Source organism: Anopheles merus, chromosome 3L (genome assembly GCF_017562075.2).
Source record: "Anopheles merus strain MAF chromosome 3L, AmerM5.1, whole genome shotgun sequence".
NCBI lineage: Eukaryota > Metazoa > Arthropoda > Insecta > Diptera > Culicidae > Anopheles > Anopheles merus.
In genome coordinates this window covers 29,599,801-29,622,798 of record NC_054085.1, presented here as the reverse complement: position 1 = coordinate 29,622,798, position 22,998 = coordinate 29,599,801, and the positions used below count along the sequence as shown (strand labels likewise).

Here is a 22,998-nt window from a genome sequence, read left to right as displayed (position 1 = left end):
TAAGAAGCGATACTTTTTGCGCGGTATGGCATGGCACAATCATGAGCATTTCGATTACGACCAGATCACTATTTATGCAAGTACCGATGAATATTTAACCTGGATAGTCGAGAATATGGATGAGGCTTTGCGTAATCCCGTGCTGCCTTCTGACTTGCATGAGCGATTAGTCTTTAATTAATATCAGCAGAACGTCAGTAGAAAACTGCCAGATAGAAAGAAGATTAAATGGTACAGAAAACAAAATAAAACGATACAATTATTTTTATTACTCTGGCCATTTTGCTACGGCTTGTGAAGCATTTTTTATACAGATATAAAATCAAAAAGCAAATGAGACTGTACGAGTTGACGAAAATACTATGAGACCTTCCTAATACCATTGATTAGTTCATGCAAAATCGACACAGGACATTCTCTTATGCTGCAGCGTTTCCAATCCAAACAATAAATATCTCGTCCGGTAGGATGGACAATCTAAACGGTTAAACCAAGGCAGACGAAAGTACATAATATCCGTAACTTTTCTATGTATAGCCTCAATTCTGTTAATTCTATTCATTAGGTACATGTGTCAAATATTTGCAAATATGTTTACAATATTAGTATCGGTAACAATTAGTATCAGTTTTATTTAAAATTTTCTATAGTCATATTTTTTTATACTTTATTCCTAACAATAATTTGTCACTAGTATATTATTAAAAACCTCCAAAAAATATTGTTCACAAATTGAATTATTTCCGCCATTACACTTGACAATTTTCCATAATACGTTACGATTAAAGTGATCACTAAACAAGCTATAAAAGCGATTCAACAATCCCACACGGTTCATAACATTTATGTTTGAGCGAATCACTTCTGTCGCTTTGCCGTGGGTTAAGCGAAATCGAAAAACAACTGTGGAACAAACCATACGATATCGCTTCTTTATCGTTTTGAGCCATTGAAAATGGCACCATTTCGTGAATGTGTGCCGTTCGCTTCATGGGAAGCGTTCGATCAGGACGATATTTCAAATAGTCATTTTCACCACAATCCAGCCAAAATTTATGAAACAAAGCCAGCCGACCCACAATGGTGTCTGAAGTGTTCGCAGTGTCCTTTGCAAGCTTCGAACTTCCGTTCACCCATTGGAGAGAAGCGGGCTGTCGGGCAATGTCATGGCCCAAGTTTAGATTGAAGCTGGAATAGCCCAAGGCCATAAATTTATCTCTTTACTTCGACAGTCGGACGGTTTGGACAGTCGGATCCAAACGACAGTGACTTTACTAGTTAAAATGTGGCGTTTAGAAAAGTGAGAACAACCCACCACCACAGACAGACAGTGCCTCAATCGTTGCTCAAATACAGATGTTCGATTGTCAACAAATTTATTTAGAATTTATGTTTCTCCGAGGTTACACACATGCTGTCCTTTCTTGCTCGAGCTGCTTACACGGATGGAATTGTATTGCACGAAAGAGTAGGGAAGGGTGGTTCAGGGGAAAGATTTGTGGTGTCTGTTTTATTCGTCACATGCTTTTACATCGGTGTTCAGCGTTGAGACGATGGTTGACACGTAGCGAACAGCGTTCTTCCTTTTTTTCAACGAAAACGATCATCCAACAACTGAAAAAGAAACGGTCACAGCTGGCAACGAGTTTCGCCTTTGACCTCGACAAACGTACAGTTTTAAATTCCTTAGTATGGATACGGAGGGCAATATGTACTTTAACTGAACTGTTTAGATGAACTGTTTGGGGCCACTGATGAACTGTTTCTGTTCTGATATCCGGAGTCCTCAATTGGGCTATCTCAACATTTTTCATTCGGAAAGACATCACATTACAGTATTTTCCATTAATTTTGTTTGTAGAATCTGTTGCTATTTTGTAACCAAATGTATAAATCATTGGAAGTTATGGTAGATGTGAGCAAACTATAATGAATCTATAGGTAACTGTTGTAAAACTATAGCCCACTATAGCCTACTGCTGCTTCTATTTGTACAACACAGACAGCTTAAATTGCATGGCAGTTAAAATGTGTGCCTAAAGTTGATCAACATCTTCAGTATGCTTGGGAAAAGTGATTCCTTCAAAATAGCAGGCATTAAATGTTAAATACCCTTTGCTAAACAAACACAGCAAGTTGGGGATTGTTTGTATTTCCTGTTGAGCAAAGTTTTGACGCCCGATCCTGCCGGCTTTTCATGACTCTCATCTTACGTCCTACAGGTAACCTAATACCTTTATTTCACTTACCTTACCTCATCAACCAAGCCGATTTTAAGGATGATGACACAAAGTATCCCAAAACAATCAAGAGGACACTGTTTACTCAGCATTGGCCCTCCGTCTCACTGCTCTACAAATGAAGATGTCCACTTGTTTATGGATTAGTTTGCTTTTCCGGCAAGCTTTCCTTATCCCTTCCGGTTAGCGTGTGACCGACTCTTTTCGAATTAAATCACTTTGATCCATTTCCTGGACAAACTACATGCTTTTCTCTCTCCAATTTGCATGAATCAACAGCTGTGTGTTCGAAGGTGAAAGTTTAGAAAAGAGAACGAGAAAACCCACCGACTAATGGAGGCGCCCCATCCTTCACTTCCCACGAGGAAAGGTGATGATTGAATGCAAAAGTTTCAAAAACCGCACTCGTCCGTCCGGTCGGCGGAAAAGTGTGTTCAAACGAGTTGCATTATGTTGCAATCACAGCCACAGCCAGCACGATACGGTGGGATGGATTTATGGGTGTTTCTGTTTGTCAGTTGGTTTCGTTTGTTCGATTTGTTTGTTTGTTTGCGTGGTTGGTTTGTTTTAGAATTGTTGAGCACATACGCTGTGGGTGTTTGTATTGTTTCCACTCTATCGCTGGGCAGAATGAACACTCTCTCAAACTATGGGTAATTTATTTTGCATCATTGTGCTTTGTTTTGATAATTCTGCGTTACCAATTCATAAAAAAAGATTAATTCAACATGTTGTTTCAACGCCTGAAGCGCCTTTTTGAGGGCTCAATATTGTTACATTTCAGTATCATACTGATTGTGTTAGTTTATTTGTATAATAAATTGCCCAATCCTCGACCCGCTGCTGTGTCATTTCACTCCCCCAGGCATTGTATTTAATTCACATTCCCATTTAATTCAACTGAAGTGCTACTAAAAAAACAAAAAGTAATACATTTTAATATAGCATCCCAAACAAATGTTTATCTATCAGTTTATTGATTGGAATTCCGCGTAATGCTAACATTTTAGCAAATCAAATCAAGAGTTTGCTGTAGTGTGCTGAACATATCCCAATCAATTAGTGAAACGTTTCCAAGAGCACATGATTTTAGGGCTGTAATTAAAGTTGTCAAAGCTTTATTTCATTTATCCAGTACTAACCATGAGGTGGGTTGGTATTAATTAAGATGTAACAACAAGCAATGCCGTTTGTGATTGAAATGACTCATAAATAAAGAGAGCTTAAAAAACAAACAAACATAAAAGCTCAATTGAGGATGAATATATGAAGCTTTCCCAAAACCTCGTCCAGCAGCAACAAACTTTCCTGGTTTGTTTTGCTGTCATACTCGTTTGAACCCACGAATGGTTGCGGGAATGTTTTATTACCTCAGACTATTACCTCGTGGGTGCTGTTATTAATCATTTTTACATACATATGCATGCGTTGTGGGAAAAGGGAAAATTGAAAAAAAAAAAAAATAGCTTCCAACGCGGTGCCAACGTTTGCTGACGCTGTGTAAATTGTATTCATTCGGGTGCAAGCTAAAATTGGAAATAATCCATGCGTTATGAGCAAACTATACCGGGCCTGGGCCAGTATGCCGCTTGTCGATTGGTTTGAGTTTGCTTTTTTGTCGGTTTTGTATTATTTTTCCTATTTCTTACCGTTGCACTCACCCTTTTTGCCCTTCGTGCCTCGTCACGGTTTGAAACTGTATGCGATTGGTTCCGCATTTTGGTCGAGAAAGTGCAACTGCACCAATATGCAGTGAGCGGATGGTTCGCTTTCATGGTTGTCATTATTTTAAATTGATTTACGGGGATAGGTCTTGTTGATATAATTACGCCATAATTGGAGGACACACGCGAGCGCGAGCATGAAGAGATCCACCTCCGCGAGACTGCAATGAATTGGTCGATGAAGCGTTTACTCTGTGGAAAAATGCTGATTCAATGTGCTGCTGCGGAACAAATGGTGTAAAGAAAAAAGGGCGTTGGGAAATAACTACCCACCCTCTCATGTGTCTATTTGATTACCATTGAGCTAGTTTTTGCTGCTGATTTCTTTCGGACAACGATCGTTTGATGTATTTTTGATTTATTGCATGCATTATTATCATGATATCGCACGGTTGGGAGCAGTTAAGGGGCATTGTATCTAATCTCATTTGCACATCCAATTAAAGCAAACGCAGTGCGGTATGTAATGGAGCAATTGTTGAAAATGAGTGCTTTTTCATTCCATGAGCTTATTAATGCATCCAATTAATGTAAATAAAACACAAACGACCCATTTTTTCTATTTTTTAAAGTGTACAGTTTTGATACTTTTATTCGTTTCTGTTTGTTTTTGCTGCATTTTGTGATTTTCGTATCGCTTGTTCGCTTGTTAATCATTTTTTTAGCTCTTTTTTTCGTTTGATTTTCCATTCCTTTTTCACGTTATGTCATAATGCTGCTTTATAAACACTTTCAACTCGCTTTCCATGATCTTTTACCTTTCCTATACAATTTTATATAGCTTTTTCCCTTTTCTATTCTTGTCGCATTCGACTACACCTCAACCCAAACCCACCGCGGGCCTTCTTTACTATACCTTTACAGTAGGAATAAGAAGTAACAGAGTGTTTGCCAACTAGGAAAACGATCGCTAAGCTTTCGGCGAAGGAGAAAAGGGTGAAGAGAGTAAGGGAGCTTAGGTTTAAAGATTAAACGGTTAAAGCGATACCAATGCGATGGGCGAGTTTGGATTTAGCGCAATGGGCAGTCCTATGTTCAACAGCTTAGCTACTTTTTGTTTAGTCTCTCCCCTTTGCTACTTAATAGTAAAGTGTTTAGATGGAGCATTTGTGCGATAAAACCAAAAGCAATAACGAATGATTTGGAGCACGCGATGGAACTTAAGAAGAGCATCGTAACCATTTTGTGTTGTTTTATTTGATCTGCTTGTCCTCTCTTTGTTTTTCGTTTTTTTATATAGAAGTTAGTTATTTTACTAAACATTTGAGCTTTGCCCGTAAGAGTTTTTCTTTCGTTTGTTTTGCTTATGATCTTTTCTTCCCTTTTCTTCTAGTAATTGTTGTGAAGGCAATATTACAAGGAATAATCAATAGTAACAATAGTTCATAGGACCATCGGTTTTGCTTCCTTTCTTTCATTATTCGTTTTGCATATTTTCTACACGTTGTGCAACAGTTTTCTAAACTCAAGAATGAAATAATCAATCCGCACTACCTATCATCGGTAATTACGGAAAAATAAACGAATTTACATCCTGGTCACGGCGTCAGCTGTACTTACCCTCAGATAAAGAGAAACAAGAGTATACCATGTTGCTTTCCCTATAGTTTCCCTTCGCACGCATCCAGTCTACATCTTTTTCGTGTTACTTTAACTCCAGCGTGTAGCCTTGTGCTTGTATTTGCTTCATTATCTACTTTTTGTTGTTTCCTTTTTGCTTTTTTGCATTTGAGTGTTTGCCTTTCTTCCTGCCTTCTATTCTCTTTTGTCAGCTTGTATGGATGTGATTTTTGCACCTTTTTGTGCATTTCAATCACCCATAAAACTACGCTTTCCACTCAATTTACAGCGCTTCTATGGTCATTTACCTGCAGCCAATGGAGCCGCATGCTTGCCTTCGCTGCTTCCCCGTCGCTGTCATCGAGATCGTACCGGGTGCGATCGTGCACCGATCGGCGTCACTGTGGGTGGCGATTAAATAAACGTTCCCAACCAGTGGTGCAGCTGGACTGGCAGTGTGTGTACAACCGCAAGCACCGTGACAATGGCGAGTGTGACCATGTTTGATGAACTCCACCGCGTTAGACCCGTCGGGGTTGCGCTTGAGCTGAAGTAATCCCGGCATTTGCCACTTTCCGGCGTGTAATCGACGCAGTGCATCTGTTTTGCCAGGTTCAGCGATGAGTTGGAGGTTGTGACCGCAAGCGTGGCAAAAGAGAGAGAGAGAGGTGGGAGAAAATGGAATAAAAAATCAATAATGTCATAGAATGGGTGTTTCATGGTAGAATTCAATTGGGAGGACGGTCAATGGGAATAAACGAAAGCATGTGTGTTGCTTAAAAGTTTGGGAGTCCACCCTTTCGAACTGCATTTCTATTCTGGATAAAAACAGTCCAAACACGCTGTACATGGAGATGTACATGTTCGGGGTTCTAGTTGCAACCACCTTGTACTTGTGCATTTCGACAAAACCGTTGCACAGTTTTCATTGTCACCCAGTTAACGAGTGCAGCATAAATCATGGCCTACTCGTTGCCCTTCCCAGTCGAACTTCCCTCATTGTGAGCCATTGAAATAGAAACTAAGAGAGAATGAAAGAGAGAGAGAGAACGCTGAAGGGAGAGAGCCACTCTTCTTCTAATACAATATGCATGAAGTGGGCAGCAGAAGCTCAATTTATGTTGTGAACGGGTAAAAGAGGATGTAACTGAAAAACGTAGACCGTGACCCAGGCATTTAAAATACCGCCCCACTGTAAACTCCATTGTAAGTTTTGTACCATTTCCCCTACATCATGATTGTTCGGGAGAGGGCTAAACGTTTGAATGCAGTTTGTTATTTTCACGCACAACTAAATGCAGTAAAATACGCCACCACATCGTCCAGTGGCGGTTTAACGGGCGAACCATGTTTTATTCATCGATCCGGCTCGTCCTCACGTGTGTAGTGTTCTGGTGCAGAGACATTCTGATGGGTATGTAGACGAGTGGGTGTAAAAACTGGTTGTACAACGATGTTGCATTTGCAAACAACAAAGCGCCGAGGTGGGAATCGCGTTCGGTTGGCTTAAATGATTCGCTTGGAACCTCTTTGTGGTGGAAGGTTAGAGGTGATTCTGGATACAAATTGGCTTAATTGTTTTGCCACGATGGATGTATTGAGGACCCGGTAGCTAAAGGACGCGATATTGCTGGTTGGTTTTTGTTGTTGTGTAAAACCGGTAATTGTATCGTGTGAATTAGAATAACACATTCCTATTTGGGGAGGAAATTATGGTAACAATGTGGATTTATGTATTTGCGTAGTCGTTACAAAAGTCCCTGCAATGAGATGCGAGGATTGTCCGTCAATTTTTTGGTACATGTGACCGAATTGGTAAATTCATGGAAATTGAAAAACATTTTGTAATGTGATTGGTGTACATGCTCTATTCCAAGAAGAGCACATGGGCTTCATCAAATTAGTTTACACTTTCTAGTCATAATACGAGAAGTGGACACATGATGACAAATCACAATAAAAAAAGTGATACAATCCATGGAAAAACAATATTAAATTAATGTTAACTTTATTGCTGGAAAATATTCTATGAATTGATACCGAGAAAACATAATTGAGCGATTTGGAATTCGAAAGATTTCTACGTTGCCACTTCTAAGAAAGTAATGTTGTACAGCTAACAGATTTCTATTGAATCTGATTTATCAAAGAGACTGGTTTTTCATATTATTTCTTTACCTGTACTAATATTTGTCAAAACGTTTGGTTTATCAAAGTTTTCCTTTTCCTAACAAATTCTTATATTCAAAGGTTTAAATAATTTTATCTGCCCATCAATTTAGCATTCCAAGTCAAAGGTCGTGAAGAGCTAGCATTGAATGATGTTCAAAGATTTCGAAGGATCCATTCAAATCTATCTTCATTCGACCAAACGACCAAAGCATGCCTGATTGCGTTTAATATCGTTACAATGGTGTTGTTAATAGAACAATTATCAGTCCCTAATTAGCTCTCACTTTGTCACCCCATTACGGCCGTGTCCGAGCAACGAGATCAACCTAAGGAAAAGGGATACAAGAGCAGCAGCATCCAAGCGATTGATGTTTGCCCTCCAACACACACACGTACAGACACCAACCAGACTCATCAATACATAAACAACCGAACGGCGAGCAGAAAGAGGAAACCTTCACAGAGCGCTGTTTAGAGTCACAAGTCTATTCAAAGTCAACACCAAAAGCACGGCCAGTTGTAGCGAAATGTTCTGCATCGTACCGAGTTTTCCGGTTCAACACACGCCAGACTTACCCGCATCAACGTGTTGGACATCTTGTCGAGGAATTTGCGCGTGAACAGCGCCGTCTCGTCGCCGCAGGCATGCCGCACCGTAAACTCCGAGCACTGCATGTACTTCTGGAAGGCACTGTAAGAGAAACAAACAGAGCGGAGGAGAGAGAGAGAGAGGAAGAGAAGATAAGAAGAACGTTTAGTGCTCGGAAGATGAGTGGGACTCGTACAACGCAAGGGTATTTGAACGTCTTAGCGCACCGTAGCGTCTTAGGCCTCGGGAATGGAGATAAATACAGTTCACACCCTCCTATCCAGAACCGACTTTGTGCCGCAAGTGGTGCGTGTAATCGGTGTGAAATTGACGGGAAATGCACTTCGATGCATTTGAAGGGAAGGCTGAATACACAGAACGGATTGACTCAGGCGTGTGATGTCAGTTGTTGATGGGAAGTATCATTAAAGAGTAGATAGAGCTTGTATGTTAAGAAGGTGGTTTAATAAGGTATGAGCAGAAGCTGTATTCATGCAAATATGATGATGTATATGTATATCTTAAACCTCATAAGTTGACTATGTTTTCATACTGTAACAATGAGAAATTACAATGTTAAACGCCCAAAAGTATGCAATTTACATGCCAAACTCTCCGTTTTAAACCTACACTGGCATTGGCTTCATTTGGTACGATGTATTTCTCGAACTATATAAGTTTGTAAGAATAGTTTGCACAGCTTTTCACTTTACACACACTAACAAACCTGGCCATGAGCATTCACATTATCGATCAGACGGCCAATTGATGAGTTTCCAATTCCATCCAATTCCAGCGCAAGACAATAGCCTCTAAATGGAAAGAAGGGACGACAAAGCTGAAACCGGCCGTCGGCCTTTACCGAGAACGTAAATGAATCGTCCGTTTTATTGCCCACGACACTTACACATAAGATCAACAAAAAAAACCTAATTTGATGGTCGTTTACTGCTCGCTGCTAACTGACTGGACGTCATCTTTTGTAGCCTCCGGGTTGCCTTTCGAGCGAAGAAACAATACAATAAACCCAGACTCGTTTGCTCCGCTCGCTGTGGTGGTGATGGTCCAAAAATTGAATGGTCATTTGGCAGGCTGACATTTGCTGTCTCAGCTTCAGGGAGGGGTTCAATTTCACAAACTAAGGCTCAATATCATCCGGCAAAAAGGCAACAAAAAACCGACAAGAACAATTCGGGGAAAAGCGGAGCCCAAAGCCACAAGATGGTGCGATGGTGTAAGCCCTAGCGAAGGTAGCCGTTACATGGGAAATAGTGCACTGTCAGAGTCTCAGCGGTCACTTTACCGGTCAGTGTGAGCTGTCAGCTTCGTGTGAAACAATAAATTTGATTGGCCTTGTATGGTGGACGAGAACGGCCGATGATGCTCTGGCCTAATGGTAGTTATTTACTGTTTATGAAACGTTCGTTGGGTTGTATTGCATGCCGATTGTTACAATCATCCATTAGGACGTTTGGATACAATCAGAATGGATTGCTCGGTGTGTGTTAGTTTGTTCTTTTTTATTCTTGCCCGGTTTGCGTTCCAGTTTGTTGGATTGAAAAGAAGCGAGCTTGTTAAAAGGTGGACAGATTAATCACACAAAGGATTGTGGTTGCCTGTATTATGACAAACCTTTGAACATTTTAGAATTTTAGCTTTAAAAATATGTTACGCCAACATGTCAAGTAAGGTCCAAGTAAAGGCATTCAAGTGCTTCGTTGAAAAGATCATTAAAAGTTGTTCAAATTGTATATATTTGATAAATTCGAAGAAGGAAAACGAAAAATACCAGTGCTTAGTCTAGAAGGAGATGTTGAGCGCAATGATCACAACTATCTGGCCCAAACCCATTCCTAAACCTTTACCCATACATCAGACCATCTTGGTGTCTCTTTAAAAACTTACCAGCAAACCGTTTTAAGCCGTTCTTCCTCCGCATCCTCCACCGACTTGGTGCTGTTTGGATGGCTTCGGCCCAAATGTTCGTGCTGCTGCTGCTGTCTGTGATGCTGATGCTGACTCATGTCACTGTTGTGGTACTGCCCACCACCATTGCTCATGACGGCCGCCGGATGTGTGGCCATTGTTGGGTAGATGGACGACGCTATCGTCGTGGTGGTTGTCGTTGCCACCGACTGGCCTATCTTCGCCATGGTGCTCTGGTAGTGGATCGCACACACCTCGTAGTCTTTTTTCACATGCCGCATGCACGGTGCATGTCTAAGAAAGTCTGTAGAAATGGAGAGAACAGATGCAAACACATACGGTAAGTTTTTGTTGTTGTTATTACGGATTCGGTGAATGTCAATTCAATTTTGGGGTTTCCTTTTTGAGCCACACTGTTTAGAATCATGGACGTACGGGTGGGGGCTTTTGTCCTGTCGTTGACATTCTAAATGTACGAATACGATCCAAGATTCTATTGGTAAAGACATTATGAAATTGGCAAAAAAGAGGAGCAACAAAAAGCGGTACAGTTTCGAGCATCCTTTGACTGGTGGTTGGAATGCAACAAAAAATGGTAAGCAAATACGATGAGTACATTAAAATAAGTATAAAAAAGTACGATTAAAACACAAAAGAGAAAAGCTAGCAACAGCTTATAACATGATAACATGATCAAAAGGGTTAATATATTGTGTGTAGAATATTGATGTTGATTAATCTGATAAGACAATTTACATTGAGGGCATTAAGGCATCCCACAACCACACAAACGAATCCTTGTGCCCACACATTCAACCAACATGACCATTAGACATCATAATGTGGCCTCTTCCAACCGCAATGGTTTGGTTCTGCGGTTTCTGGTTGAGCTTAGGGATGAGGTGAAGAACATTATCCAATCAAGAGAGGAAACGATTGAATTATTGACACTTGCGTTTCAAATCGATTGGCTAGTGAAGGAGCGGATTTAATTCGAGGAGTCTAGGAGTGAATTGATGAAGCGTGCCAAAGTTGGCAGGACTTGACCGTAGACACACATGTGCTGCCATGCATTTTATGATGTAGGATGAGGACTGAACATTGAACTTGAGATTTAATAGGCCTTTAGAATTGAATGGTCGGAAAAAACTTCATTTTAGGGATAAAAATCATTTTGATCTAATAGCGTATTTTAATAGTTAATATTTTACAACAATTTCTGTTATGAAGAGCAATATCACGATGGAGGCGCATGGTAGTTCACGGAAAAAGAACAACAACTTAAACAAAGAAAACAGTTGCAATTCTTCATTTCAACAACATTCGATACGTGTAACGCCTACTATTTTAGTACTAAGGGTCTATGTCTCGACGAGTTAGCTCATCCTCTCATTATAACACTTTGCTCTGCGGTGTTCAGCAACAAAACACTCGACGAAGTAGAAACGTAAACAATGTACTCAAGAATAAATATTATTCCATTCCAAAACCACATTCTTTTTTTGGAAGCTGTAGCGAAACCAAACCATTATCCGATAAGTAGCACAACACAACGAACCCCATGAACCCCAATGGCTGAAGTGAATCTCATGTCGTGCAATGCCTGAATCATCGTATTCTGCTCTCAAATGCACGATCATCAGCCAGTGTATAGAGAATCAGGTGTTTAACTTCAAACTGAGCACAGCACAGCAATCGCTACTAATTAGCGGCGAACAAGGAACTGGCTTTCGCCTTTCCTTCACACGCATAATGAATTACCCGCAAGAGGAACATCTTTTACCGGGTTTTCCTCTTTGGAAAGTTCTTCTAAACAAATATCATGCGAAACAAGCTGGCATACAATTAAATGGAATTAATCGCCTTACTTTTCATTTTCCCGAGGAAGGGCAATCCAAAACTGGATGTGCATTCACCCCACAATGTTTGTGCAATTTTGTCCCACATGACTCCGGACTGGGCGGATATCCTGACATTCTAACCGTCTTCCACAATGCGCTATAAGATCTTCAGCATTATGTACACTTTTGCTCTCATATTGTCGATGAGAGGTTGTTTTTTTTCTGTTACATTTTCATTTTCACCATTCTCATTTCTGATTTGAATTGTTTTTTCCTTCTCTGGTTGTTGCTGTGATTGCTCTCTTCATATCGGATCATTAGCCGTCGCGTCGTCGTTAACTCGTTGGTGTTTCATAAGGTAGTTTTGGGTATTCAGAAATTAGCTACACACTGTGCACACTGTTTCACTTGTTTTTTCAACTTTTGCTCGTTCAACTTGACTGCTAATTGTCGATTCCCCTGAACCACCTTTACGCTTATCCATTCGAGCGGCCTGTGAGTTTGTGAGTGAAGGTTGGCAGAAGTTTTTCCTCATCACTAACGTGCCCAATCACGGAGCAAATTAGATGGAAATGAACAACTTTACCTCCTCTTTGTTGGCAATACAAAAAGTCCGATCAGTGTTAAGTCATAAGGTTGAGCTTTACACGGCGTTTGGTGAAAAAGTAAAATACTGCCAAATTCCTTTGAAAAAAACTTTGTGCCGTTACGGGCGTGAAAGCGTTTTTTTTTTCAAACGCAAAGATCGAAAATAACTTCATTTCTTTCCACATCAAGTGGTAGTTCGTAAACGAAGCATGACGGTTTTACAATTCATTCTACCATAATCATCACCTGCAGCGTGATTTGCAAGAGATGCTTTGATTTTATGATACTGTTGTGTGTTTTGTATTATGTGTTTCGGATTGAAGCAGTGCTGAGTAAAAGTTCACCAACTCGAATTGACTAAACGATATTTTTTGCAACATTTTAATACTTGAAATTGCAAGATTCTTGCATTTGATAAACATTTTGTTTATCACTTGATCAGATCGTTAAAATATGCTTTCAATCTATGATTGCACCAAGTACAGTAGAGATCAACACATTACGGAACATTTGTGGGTCTTTATCGTGACTCTGGTAGACGTTACCGAATCTCGCAACGTGCCTGAAATCCTTTTAAACGAATTCTCCTCGCAGCACATTTGTTAACAAAGCAACCAAACATTCGTTGGGATGCATGATACTCGTGGCCCCGTCAAATCCATCATTACCCGAATGTCCTCCGAAACGCGAAAAACGCCCAAATCTTGGCTGATGAATACAGCAGAATTCCATCACATTGTGGCCAACCACTCATTGTGCCCTCGTAGCCTTCGTGGTCTGGTTGCAACGGTGAAACGGAAATAGAATATGTGACGCACGTACTCGGCACTGCCCTGGACATCACGGACTACGTTCCAGAGTTCGACATAGATTCGATCCACCTCGTCGATATGTGGTGGAAAAGCTGACAGTTTGAAAGATTGGTATCATATTATTTGTTCGATGCATATAAATCCAGTTAAAAGGTGCCGACGTAAATCGGATTGCATTCCGAGTAGCCACGTCGAGAGAGAGAGAGAGAGAGTGTCTGTGTGTATGCTATTTAGCCCAGTGAAAGGGATAGGAGAGAGATTGGAATAGGAAAAAGCTTTCCCTGTTGTAGTTTTTATCTCCCTCACATTCTTCCGCATTTATTCTGTGCTGCTGGCATATCTTCTAACTCGGGACAACATCGGTCATCGTTAGAGATGCATCCTTTTTTCTATTTCATCCTCCTGCACACACATACGGTCGCATTCATTTTGAAGTCATCGTCGTTTTGATGCATGAGCGGACGTGTGATATTGGGTACGTGACACTGCTCCAAATGGAGGATATCATCAGTCAGGGGAAAATTGATAAGATTTCCTTCGCACAGCGACAGGCGCTTTTGTTGTCCAACTCACTGGAGTCCATCTCACTTCCCAGAACCGACTGGTGCATCGCTTGCATGTACACCACTTTTGCCACTTGCTACTCGGCACGTTCACAGAACCTTTCCCTCTTTGAAGGTACACTCTCTCGCGCTGATCAACGTCAAAGTGACTGGGCATGCTTTCAAACGCATGATTATTGTGCTTTTAGCTAACCATTGTGCCCTAGCCCCAGCATGGTCCCAGTGACATCCAGTATCACTGGACTGGCGGATTCGAAGGTGAGGAGGACGTCCCTTGAACGTGTTGAAGATTGGAGTCAGTGAGGAAAGGAATTGTTACGAATATGTGAGATAATACAGCAGAAAGCTCAGCACGGCGATTTATCGGAAGGGCATTGCATCCGTTTGAAGTTACAACTACTTTAGAAATCTCTGATAGAATAAGAATGCAAGCTTATTTTGCGTAACAACACCAGGATAACACTAGTATAGGAAATTCTTGGAGTACCGTACTTCACTTCAATTAAATGAATTAAATGTGAAATGTGGTGGACGATGATTGAAATTATATTTTTGTTATGAAACACCATGCGCCTCCATATAGTTCGATATCGAGGATTAAATTCTTAAAAATAAGTATTATGCTATTCCGTTTGTTTATTATAATATATATGAAGAGGAATGGATGAGAAATAAATAAACACAAATATGTATTTCACCAACTATGATTGATGTCATTAAGATATTTCACTAATAACAGGAAAAACATTAACTATTCCAAAATCTTTTTATTATTCTCTTTAGTCCACATTGTCAATATTTTTATCCTTTAAGAAGGAGTCTTCCAAATTATTATGATTTGCAATTTATTTAAATAAAATTTCTTATCTATTAAAAGTGTAGATAACTCTGTTCCCGAAAGTGTAACTTCTTTATTATGGCCACTCGGTGCTATCCTTCCTACAGTGAGTGTTACTAAACGGTTAGCTAAATGGTGAGTTTTGGATGATGATGTTGATGATCGTTTCCATCACCCACACCGTCCTCGGCCACCTTCAATCTGCAGGCACCCTTTCTCGTCGGCACATTTTGTTGATGGGAAGTAAAACTTTTCTCGTTAAGCCAAATTCAATCATTCTACTGAGAGCTGCATTCAATGCACCTTCCACAGATACTACCAACAGAGCAGTGAGAGTGCTAAAAGGGATGATGTTAAGGTGGAGAACAGTTCCGTGTGGTTTTAAGAAGGATTCTCGAAAACAAGCGATTGAAAAGATAGTTTTCATCTCGCTGGACCAACTGCTCTGCACACGATTAGTTCGCGAACGATGGTGATGATTACGGTGGTCAGGTAGTGGCGTTTAAGCCACTTGAATATGAAAACAGCTCAATTACAGCTAATTAACACACACAGACAACAGCTTACCAACAACACAATCGTTGAACAAAAAGGTGTTTGTGGTGGGAACATTCTTTCTTCATGGATTGAGCGCCCACTGTTGAGGTGTAATCCAGAAGGCTAATTTGATTTTCACGAAGATGAGAACTGAGAAACCAGGACAGGAGAATGGGAAAGTTTTGCCCTTGGCATTTCCCTTCCAGTATGAAAGCGAATCGAACAACAAAAACGGCAAACGGTGGGAAAGTTATATCCGGATGATAATCAGCGTGATTACCAAAACAGGTTCTGGAGAGTTAGACTGTTAAAGACGATGATAAGAGGCTGTTAATGAGCACACCACCTTACCTCCTCGATGGACACTGATTGCCAGTAATTGGAGGATGGAGATTTTGCGGGTGTTTTCCCTTTCATTGCCTCATACGAAACTGCTATCAACCAAATAGCCAATATCATAGCAGAGTTGTTGTAACAAATAATATAATATACAAGCAGGTAGTGAAAGGACTTGCACAACTAAAATGATGCAATTATTGTTATATGACTTCAATTGTTAACCTTTTACCTTAAACCACGTTCAACTGTGACTATCACCATAAAACAAATTAATTCTCAAGCAAATGGCACCATGAAACGTGTTGCGTGCTACAAAACGACACCTTGACAACATTGGTACCTTCATATACACGTGATGATGCAGGCTAACCGCAGGACAGCTTCTCCCTTTACAACACAACAATACAGCTCAACACAAAATGGATGGCAATGGACAGAGGAACAAAAGAAATGTCAACGGAACAGAGATGAAACACATTGATATAATTATTACAATACGTACGTGCCTTCCTGATATGGGCCTTCCTCGCAGAGCTCGTGTATCACTTCATTAGTGCCGTGGTAGAGTTTGTTGAAGTGGTCTCGTTGATGAATATTCATGCAGCGCCGGGTGTAGCTTCGTATGCAGTGCAGTCCTTTGTGCAGATCGCTGTGAATGAAGAGGAAGGAAAATAGTTGAGAGTGGGTAATGCATCGATGTGCTCATCGCTTATTGGTATGATTAAGATGATATGAGTATTGGGAACTCGTGGGAAGATTTTAAGAAAATATTTGTTGGTGGTTTTTTATCAAACATCATTAGTTGATCAAACAGGAAGAGATCACAATATTGATTTATTATTATAACAAAACACTCTTATCTTTCTTCAACACCAACACTCACGCACACATAAAACCACAAACTTGTATGTGTCTCTTCAATCAACACTTTTACGATCCGTAATGTAATGCATGTGCTAAACCTCAAAGCCTTTGTCCTTTGTCTTGCGCTAATGAAGCGCAGAATTTTTGGCAACATCAGCCACCCCGAGAGAGTAGGTCAAAACTGGCATCTAAACACTTTTTGCTACCATACCTCTTCCTGTCTCCCTCTCTCAATGTATATAGAGAGGTTAAAAGCACGGAAAAATGCTGCATGCGTGTCCTCGTTTCAGCGTCCTTGTCGTCGCAAACAAACTGGGACAACGTGGTCGACGGCGTCGTCGTCATGGTTGGCAGTTGGTGCCAGTTGTACGATGCGTTAGGCACTGCGAAGACTAGCTGAAACTGGATGGATGCTGTAGAGCAGACAGCGAGTCGACGCTGGAATGAATTGATTTACTGTATAATGAACGTTGGCTAGCCATGGTGTCGCCATCGAACGAGCAGTGGCGCCAGACTGGGTGGTGGTGGGAAAATAGTAGGCTTGGAAATAAAAGCAAAAACACATTTCTACACTTTGCGATGGTTGGGAGAGACTTCGGGAAATGTTGTCGATAGACGGAAACAGTGAGAGCGTAAGAACGGTGGCCACATAAAATGGTAGTGGTGCAAAGATTAAAGCGTCTCTTATGGCTTAGTACACAAAAGTGAAGAGTTAAGTATAAAGGTTTATTAGAATGGGTTGTCGCTTTTTGGGCTTTAAAGAAGGTTGATGTAGCCTATTCACTGTTGTGATAGTATTTAAAAGCATTTTCAATTAGGATATTTGAGTCAAGCTGATCGCTCTCGATTATGTAAAGATTGAAGTATTGTTTGGAATTCATGAATATGATTTATTATAAAACTTCCTTATTTTTATACTTTTTTCCATATCTTATAAGATTCGAAAGCAAAGTCAACAAAGACTTAAACATATTTATTAATTATTTGCCTTATGTGAGCAAATATGTGAGTGGCACCATCACTTCAAAACACAGCATTCATACTGATGATCACAGAGAACACGTACAAAATGGTTAATCCCAGCTTGAAAAAATCTTTCAGAAGAGAGGAACAATCATTCATTGAATGAAACGAGTTGTCGGCATGAGCTTAAACACCACCCATCTACAGCAAGCCTATCATTTTCAGTTGCAAAATTACACTTTCACCAACGCCTATGACCAAACACTGAGTGGGAAAGAGAGACCGAGTGTTTTGTGTAAACAATTATTGATTAACACGCACGCTAATTACATCGTACATCCGTCTCCCCCCTCCCCACTTGGGTTGTAACACAATTTTACAGCTCATGATCTGATAACGAGCCATAAAAATGAGCCTCATCACTCTCGCCTACACCCACCAAGCCTCACATTCGCTCCGTTTGGCAATCCGGCAATGATGTGCTTATTCAGTTATTATTCATTAGGTGAGTTTGGTAGTCGAATTGGGAAATGGCCCATACTCCCTCCGCGTTGAAACATCACCTCCGAGCATCTCTTTGGAAAACTTTGGGAACTTTCGGATGGTGAGAGGAGGGTCAAAAGGTGAATGAAATGTTACGGTTGTAAAGGGTAATAAACGACGAATGGGAGTTTATGGATGGGGTGTGCCGGGTACTGAAAATGATGGTGTAATTTGTCTCAACATATCTTCTGTCTGACATTTCCGTATGATGTGTGTACACACATTTCGTACATTTGGCATTTTAATGCAGGCAAGCCTCCCTTCTTTTTGGGAGTATACTGAGGGAACGTGTTAGTTTTGTAATACGCAGCCTCCCCAATGGTCGTACCGGTTTCCGCTTATCACTGTTGGCATGGAGCGCATGTAGCGATACAGACAGGCTTACTCGTTTTAATTGCCAACCCATTTCCGGTTCCTGTTCGGCCGTTTACCATACAGACCTTGGGGGAGGAAAATGGCTGAAAGGAAATGCGCTAAATTACTCCCTTTAAATTGAGTTAATTTCATTAGGAAAATTTCATAAATTAAATCACACCCCTCCCTGTCTGCCGCTGCCCACGGGCTTTAATTTACTTTGATACACAACCACAGCCGAATGTGTTTTCCCGCCAGCCAGTGTGAGGGAAGAGTTGTCGAGGCTGCCCTGCTTTCGCACCCGAACGACAAACGCGTTGTATCTGCGTATGAAAGTTAGGCTTAGAAACTCCCGACACGTGCTGCTGGTTGGTTTGGTGGAGTTTTGTGTATTTTTTGCTTGCATTTCCGTATCAACTTTCCATTAAACTTCTGCCTTATCAGTGTGTACGCCTTTTAGCCGAGAAAGAAAACACACAAAAACATAGCAACGAGCGGCAAGCGGCCTTTTCCCGGCTATAATTATTCATTCCACACGACGCACATGTGTGTGTGTCCGCAGAGGGAATGTCAACCAAGCTGCGGCCACCATCATACTTTTGAATGGGCTTTTTCTTACTCTTTCACTTCGTCTGGTGTGCTGGTGAGTCAAAATTATGTCGTCAACACCGTTCGGAAGATAAACGCCTCCGTAGAGAATACGATTTCAGACCTGCACGTATGCGCCACGTACGACCTTCCAGCCCAGCCCTCTCCGCAACAAAAGCGAGCTGCGTGATGCGCTCTAAACCGTCCGCTGCGGTGCTTTCGTCCGTCAGATGCTCGTCTCGATGCGTTTCTTGAAAAGACACACTGACCAAATAACTGACGGCATGTTGCATTTACGGAGAGTTCGTGAGAGATAATTTCAGCGAACAACGGAATCTGTTTCGTGCTGTTTGTTTGTCGCGAGAACACTGGTTTGCTGATTATGTGGCTCTCAAAAGGAGGAGAAAGGGGACAGGGATGGCTTCCACCACGGGCTCACTTTGCGTCGAAGTCGAAATGAAAACGAGCAGCTTTTGTCATAAATTTTAATTACGTTCCACATGTGCTTTTGGGTGGCTGAGAGCTTTTGTCTTCTTTTTGGTTAGTTTGAACTTGGTAGAAGTGAGGGCTTCACGTTTATAATTTAATTTACCAGTTGTTTTATGCAGAACAAAGGCTTTAAAGGAAGGGACAAATGGAAATAACAGCAATCATACAATATTTTGTTGAAATAATAATTTATATTAACAAAAATTATTTCGCAATTAATTGTTATCGATTATTCTTTAAAAAAATCAAAAAACATTCTGCATTAAATGCAAGGGATTAATTCTTCCCTCGAAAGAACGCCATAATTAGTTGTGTGTATTTCAGAAATTTCCTACTAGGAAAAATGTTTTAAGAAGAGAAAAAAGAACGATCGTTTGGCTCCGAAGAATGAAAAACACAACATTCTTAAGCTTTTATTTTCAATTTGCATTGGTTCGAAGCCAATATTTACGAAGAATATAGTTTTGAAAAAATGTATGTTGGAATTCAATTGCTGGAACCATGCGCAACATCAACAACCATTTCCACAATACTCTTGCTTTCGAAGCATGGAACATTCATACAAATCAATTCTATTGCAATGTCATCCGTCCGATAGAGCAATACCCGGCATAAAATATCGATACAATTCCATTGAAGACATCTCGGACCAACATGCTTTCTATCTTCAACCTCTTTCACTAAGCAACTAAGCTTCTCCGCTCATCTAAATTCAAAGTCCTCTCCATCCACCGTGCCAATAGAGTGGCAACTATTCGGGTGTGTAATTGAGTGTGTTTGTTTGTGGAACCGTGTTCAATTTCACACCCCCGTTACTTGCTTCTTTCGGAGTAAAAGCTATCGAAGTTTCCACCTCAAGTTGAACCATTCCAACCTCCTGTTCGAATCTCCAACCATTACATGGGCCATGTTCTTTGCCGTGCTCGAAAACTTCCCACAAAAGGGTTGTGAAAGATTAATCCTTCGTTTTTCTTTGCAATCCTTTATACTGACCATACCATACTTCTACCTTTGCCAATGACCCATCCTCTCTTTAGACACGACGTGTGACATGAATGAATCCGATAAACGGACGTCTCCAACGATGCCCCGCACACTGGACATAGGTTCTGTCACATTTGCCTTGCATTTCCCTGACATTGGTCGAACGATGACATCACTGGGCAAGGGACGGTTTGAGACAGGAAGAGTAGGATGTTCTTTGCTAGAACTTTACAATATATACACTTCCTCGCTACTATCCCCGATGAATGGGGCTCTTGCATCCAGCTTTATCTCACTCCCGTTTTCTCCATTTCCGGTCACTTTGTTACGATAACAACTGTATCCTTTCCCAGACGCAACGGTGCACCGGGGAAGTGAAAAGCATAAGGAATGGTATTCAGTATATTTACTTAAGTCGATTTGCTCTCCCTCTACTCTGCATAATCGCCACGAAGGCTTGAAGGTTAAGCTCTGCACGAAGGTAACGATTGAAGGTCCGGTGACACAGCACACAGCCAGTTCAGCTTTTTGGTATTTACTAAGTACATCTGTTTGGTTGCCACTCTGTTTGGGGTGGATTTGAAGCGAACTTTACGCCACATTTCCATTGGGGACTTTGACCGTCACGGCAGGCTTTCGAGTCCATGTGGTCTGTATTTACATTCGTTGCTTCAGTGCACACGTAAACACCGAAACTGGGACACATTTTGTCCGAGAGAGTGTTTCCACGGGTCAACACGGCTCAAACTCTCCTTTGAACGGACCATTCATTGGAAGGTGGTTTGCTAGTTCATTTATATTTCATCTGATTTGATATGTGAACTTTTTGGCAGATGACTAAGTCAAGCCGTGCGTGCGGAAAAGTGTATTCCACTGTCGAAATGGATGTACGGGCTTACCTAAACGGACAGATGCAATCTTGTGTCGGGGTCTTCGAACCCATCTTGTGACGAAACTGTGGTCTCGAGTTGATTCTCACAATCGTTCATAGCTCTGGGACCGTTCCTCGGAGTAAACGGTCGTGTACAAATGGTTCAGTAATGTTTATTTATGTTTGAAGCACATGTTTTATTTGTACAGTGCAAATAGTAATAGTTTCGTTGTAACAGCGACAGCGATGCACCGCGAACGTCGTCATCCTTTGAGGAATGTTCCTTCTTGGAAATCCACTACCGTTGGTAAAGATTGCACCGAGAGGTCAAATGGAGCGAAGAAATGTTTAGCTTTTCTATCTTCAACAGAGTTTTCATTGCAAGTCATTCGAAAGGAAATTGCCAAACCTCGAAAAGAAGGCTGGTAAGAGGGTAAGAGTTAAAGCGATAGTATTGAATTTTCTGCCCAGGATGAAATCCTCTCGGCGTGCTGCTGCTGAAGTTAGGTTTGAAATATTTGCAATATCCTGGTCTATGTGGGCTGAACAGAACTAAGTGGATATGTATTTTCTTATTGAATTTTTCTGTGCAATTGAATATCATTTCTGTTGAAATTGTATGCTTTGGGATGAACAATATTCTTGAACCATGTTCATTACTGGGTGAGCGGTACGGTACGATATTGTGCGTATCCCAAAGGGCTGTTGAAGAATGCAACATTCGAATCGTATTGGTAAGAAAGTCATACTGAGCTTATATTGCATTCTTTATTCACTAGTGCATTCGATATTGGATACGTATGATAAGTTTAAAGAAAAGATCGGAGGGTGTCGATGCAAAATGAAGCCTGTTATTAATATGACTCATCAAGAGCTCAGCAGGAGAAAACCAGTCAACTGTGGTAACGAACACGTATGTTTGATGTGAGTGTATTGAGTGGGAGAGTTATTTCCAATAATGAAAAAGTTATCACTGGTTGGAAATACAAACACGGAAAGCAATAGTGGAGCGTTTGTTATTTGATATTAGTCACTACAATATTATACCTCATTAAAAATGTCCTTTTCCATGTTTGTTACGTATGGAAAAGCGTACCAATAGCACAAATTCAAAAGTTGGCTGGAAATTGAACTTCAACTGGGGAGCTCAATCTGTAATTAAAAAGCGACACAAATCGCAATATGGCCAGCAGATGTTGTCAACTGTTATTTTGCTATTGCTGTGCGAAATTTGACACGCAGGAACAGTCAAGATACATCGTTTCTCTGCAGAAAACATTAATAATAAATCTCAGGCACTATTCCTAGTCTTTATAGCCACCAGCCAATGCCAGACGCATCGACGAAATTGGATTTCTTTTGACAGCTTTCGGCATTCCAAATGAAAGGGTGAATTTGAAATCAAACTAACCAGTGTTACCTCAAACTTTTCTCATCGCATAGCTCATTTCTCAGCCAATGGGACTAATTCTCGTGACAACAGCAAGAACTGGTGTGATTTGACAGTCGTCGTCTGTGTCGTTGTTCTAAATAGTTTGAGAGATTTTCCAGTAAGACACGATGGTGACATACAATCCGGTCGGTTGAGGTGGATACCCAAAGGTATCCCTTCA

At 40.8% G+C, this 22,998-nt stretch overlaps 1 protein-coding gene across 1 annotated transcript in view; it reads right to left on the bottom strand.

Moving 5' to 3' along the window:
* Positions 1-5,043: 5,043 nt before the first annotated feature.
* Positions 5,044-22,998, bottom strand: part of LOC121600224 — a 33,624-nt gene continuing 15,669 nt past the window's right edge. Inside the window, exons 4-7 of the mRNA XM_041928638.1 lie at positions 16,236-16,378; positions 10,191-10,515; positions 8,273-8,387; positions 5,044-6,124 (exon numbers count right to left, since the gene is read on the bottom strand). Of these exons, the coding sequence (XP_041784572.1) occupies positions 5,939-6,124; positions 8,273-8,387; positions 10,191-10,515; positions 16,236-16,378 (769 nt within the window). The 3' untranslated portion in view covers positions 5,044-5,938. The remainder of the gene's footprint in view (positions 6,125-8,272; positions 8,388-10,190; positions 10,516-16,235; positions 16,379-22,998) is intronic.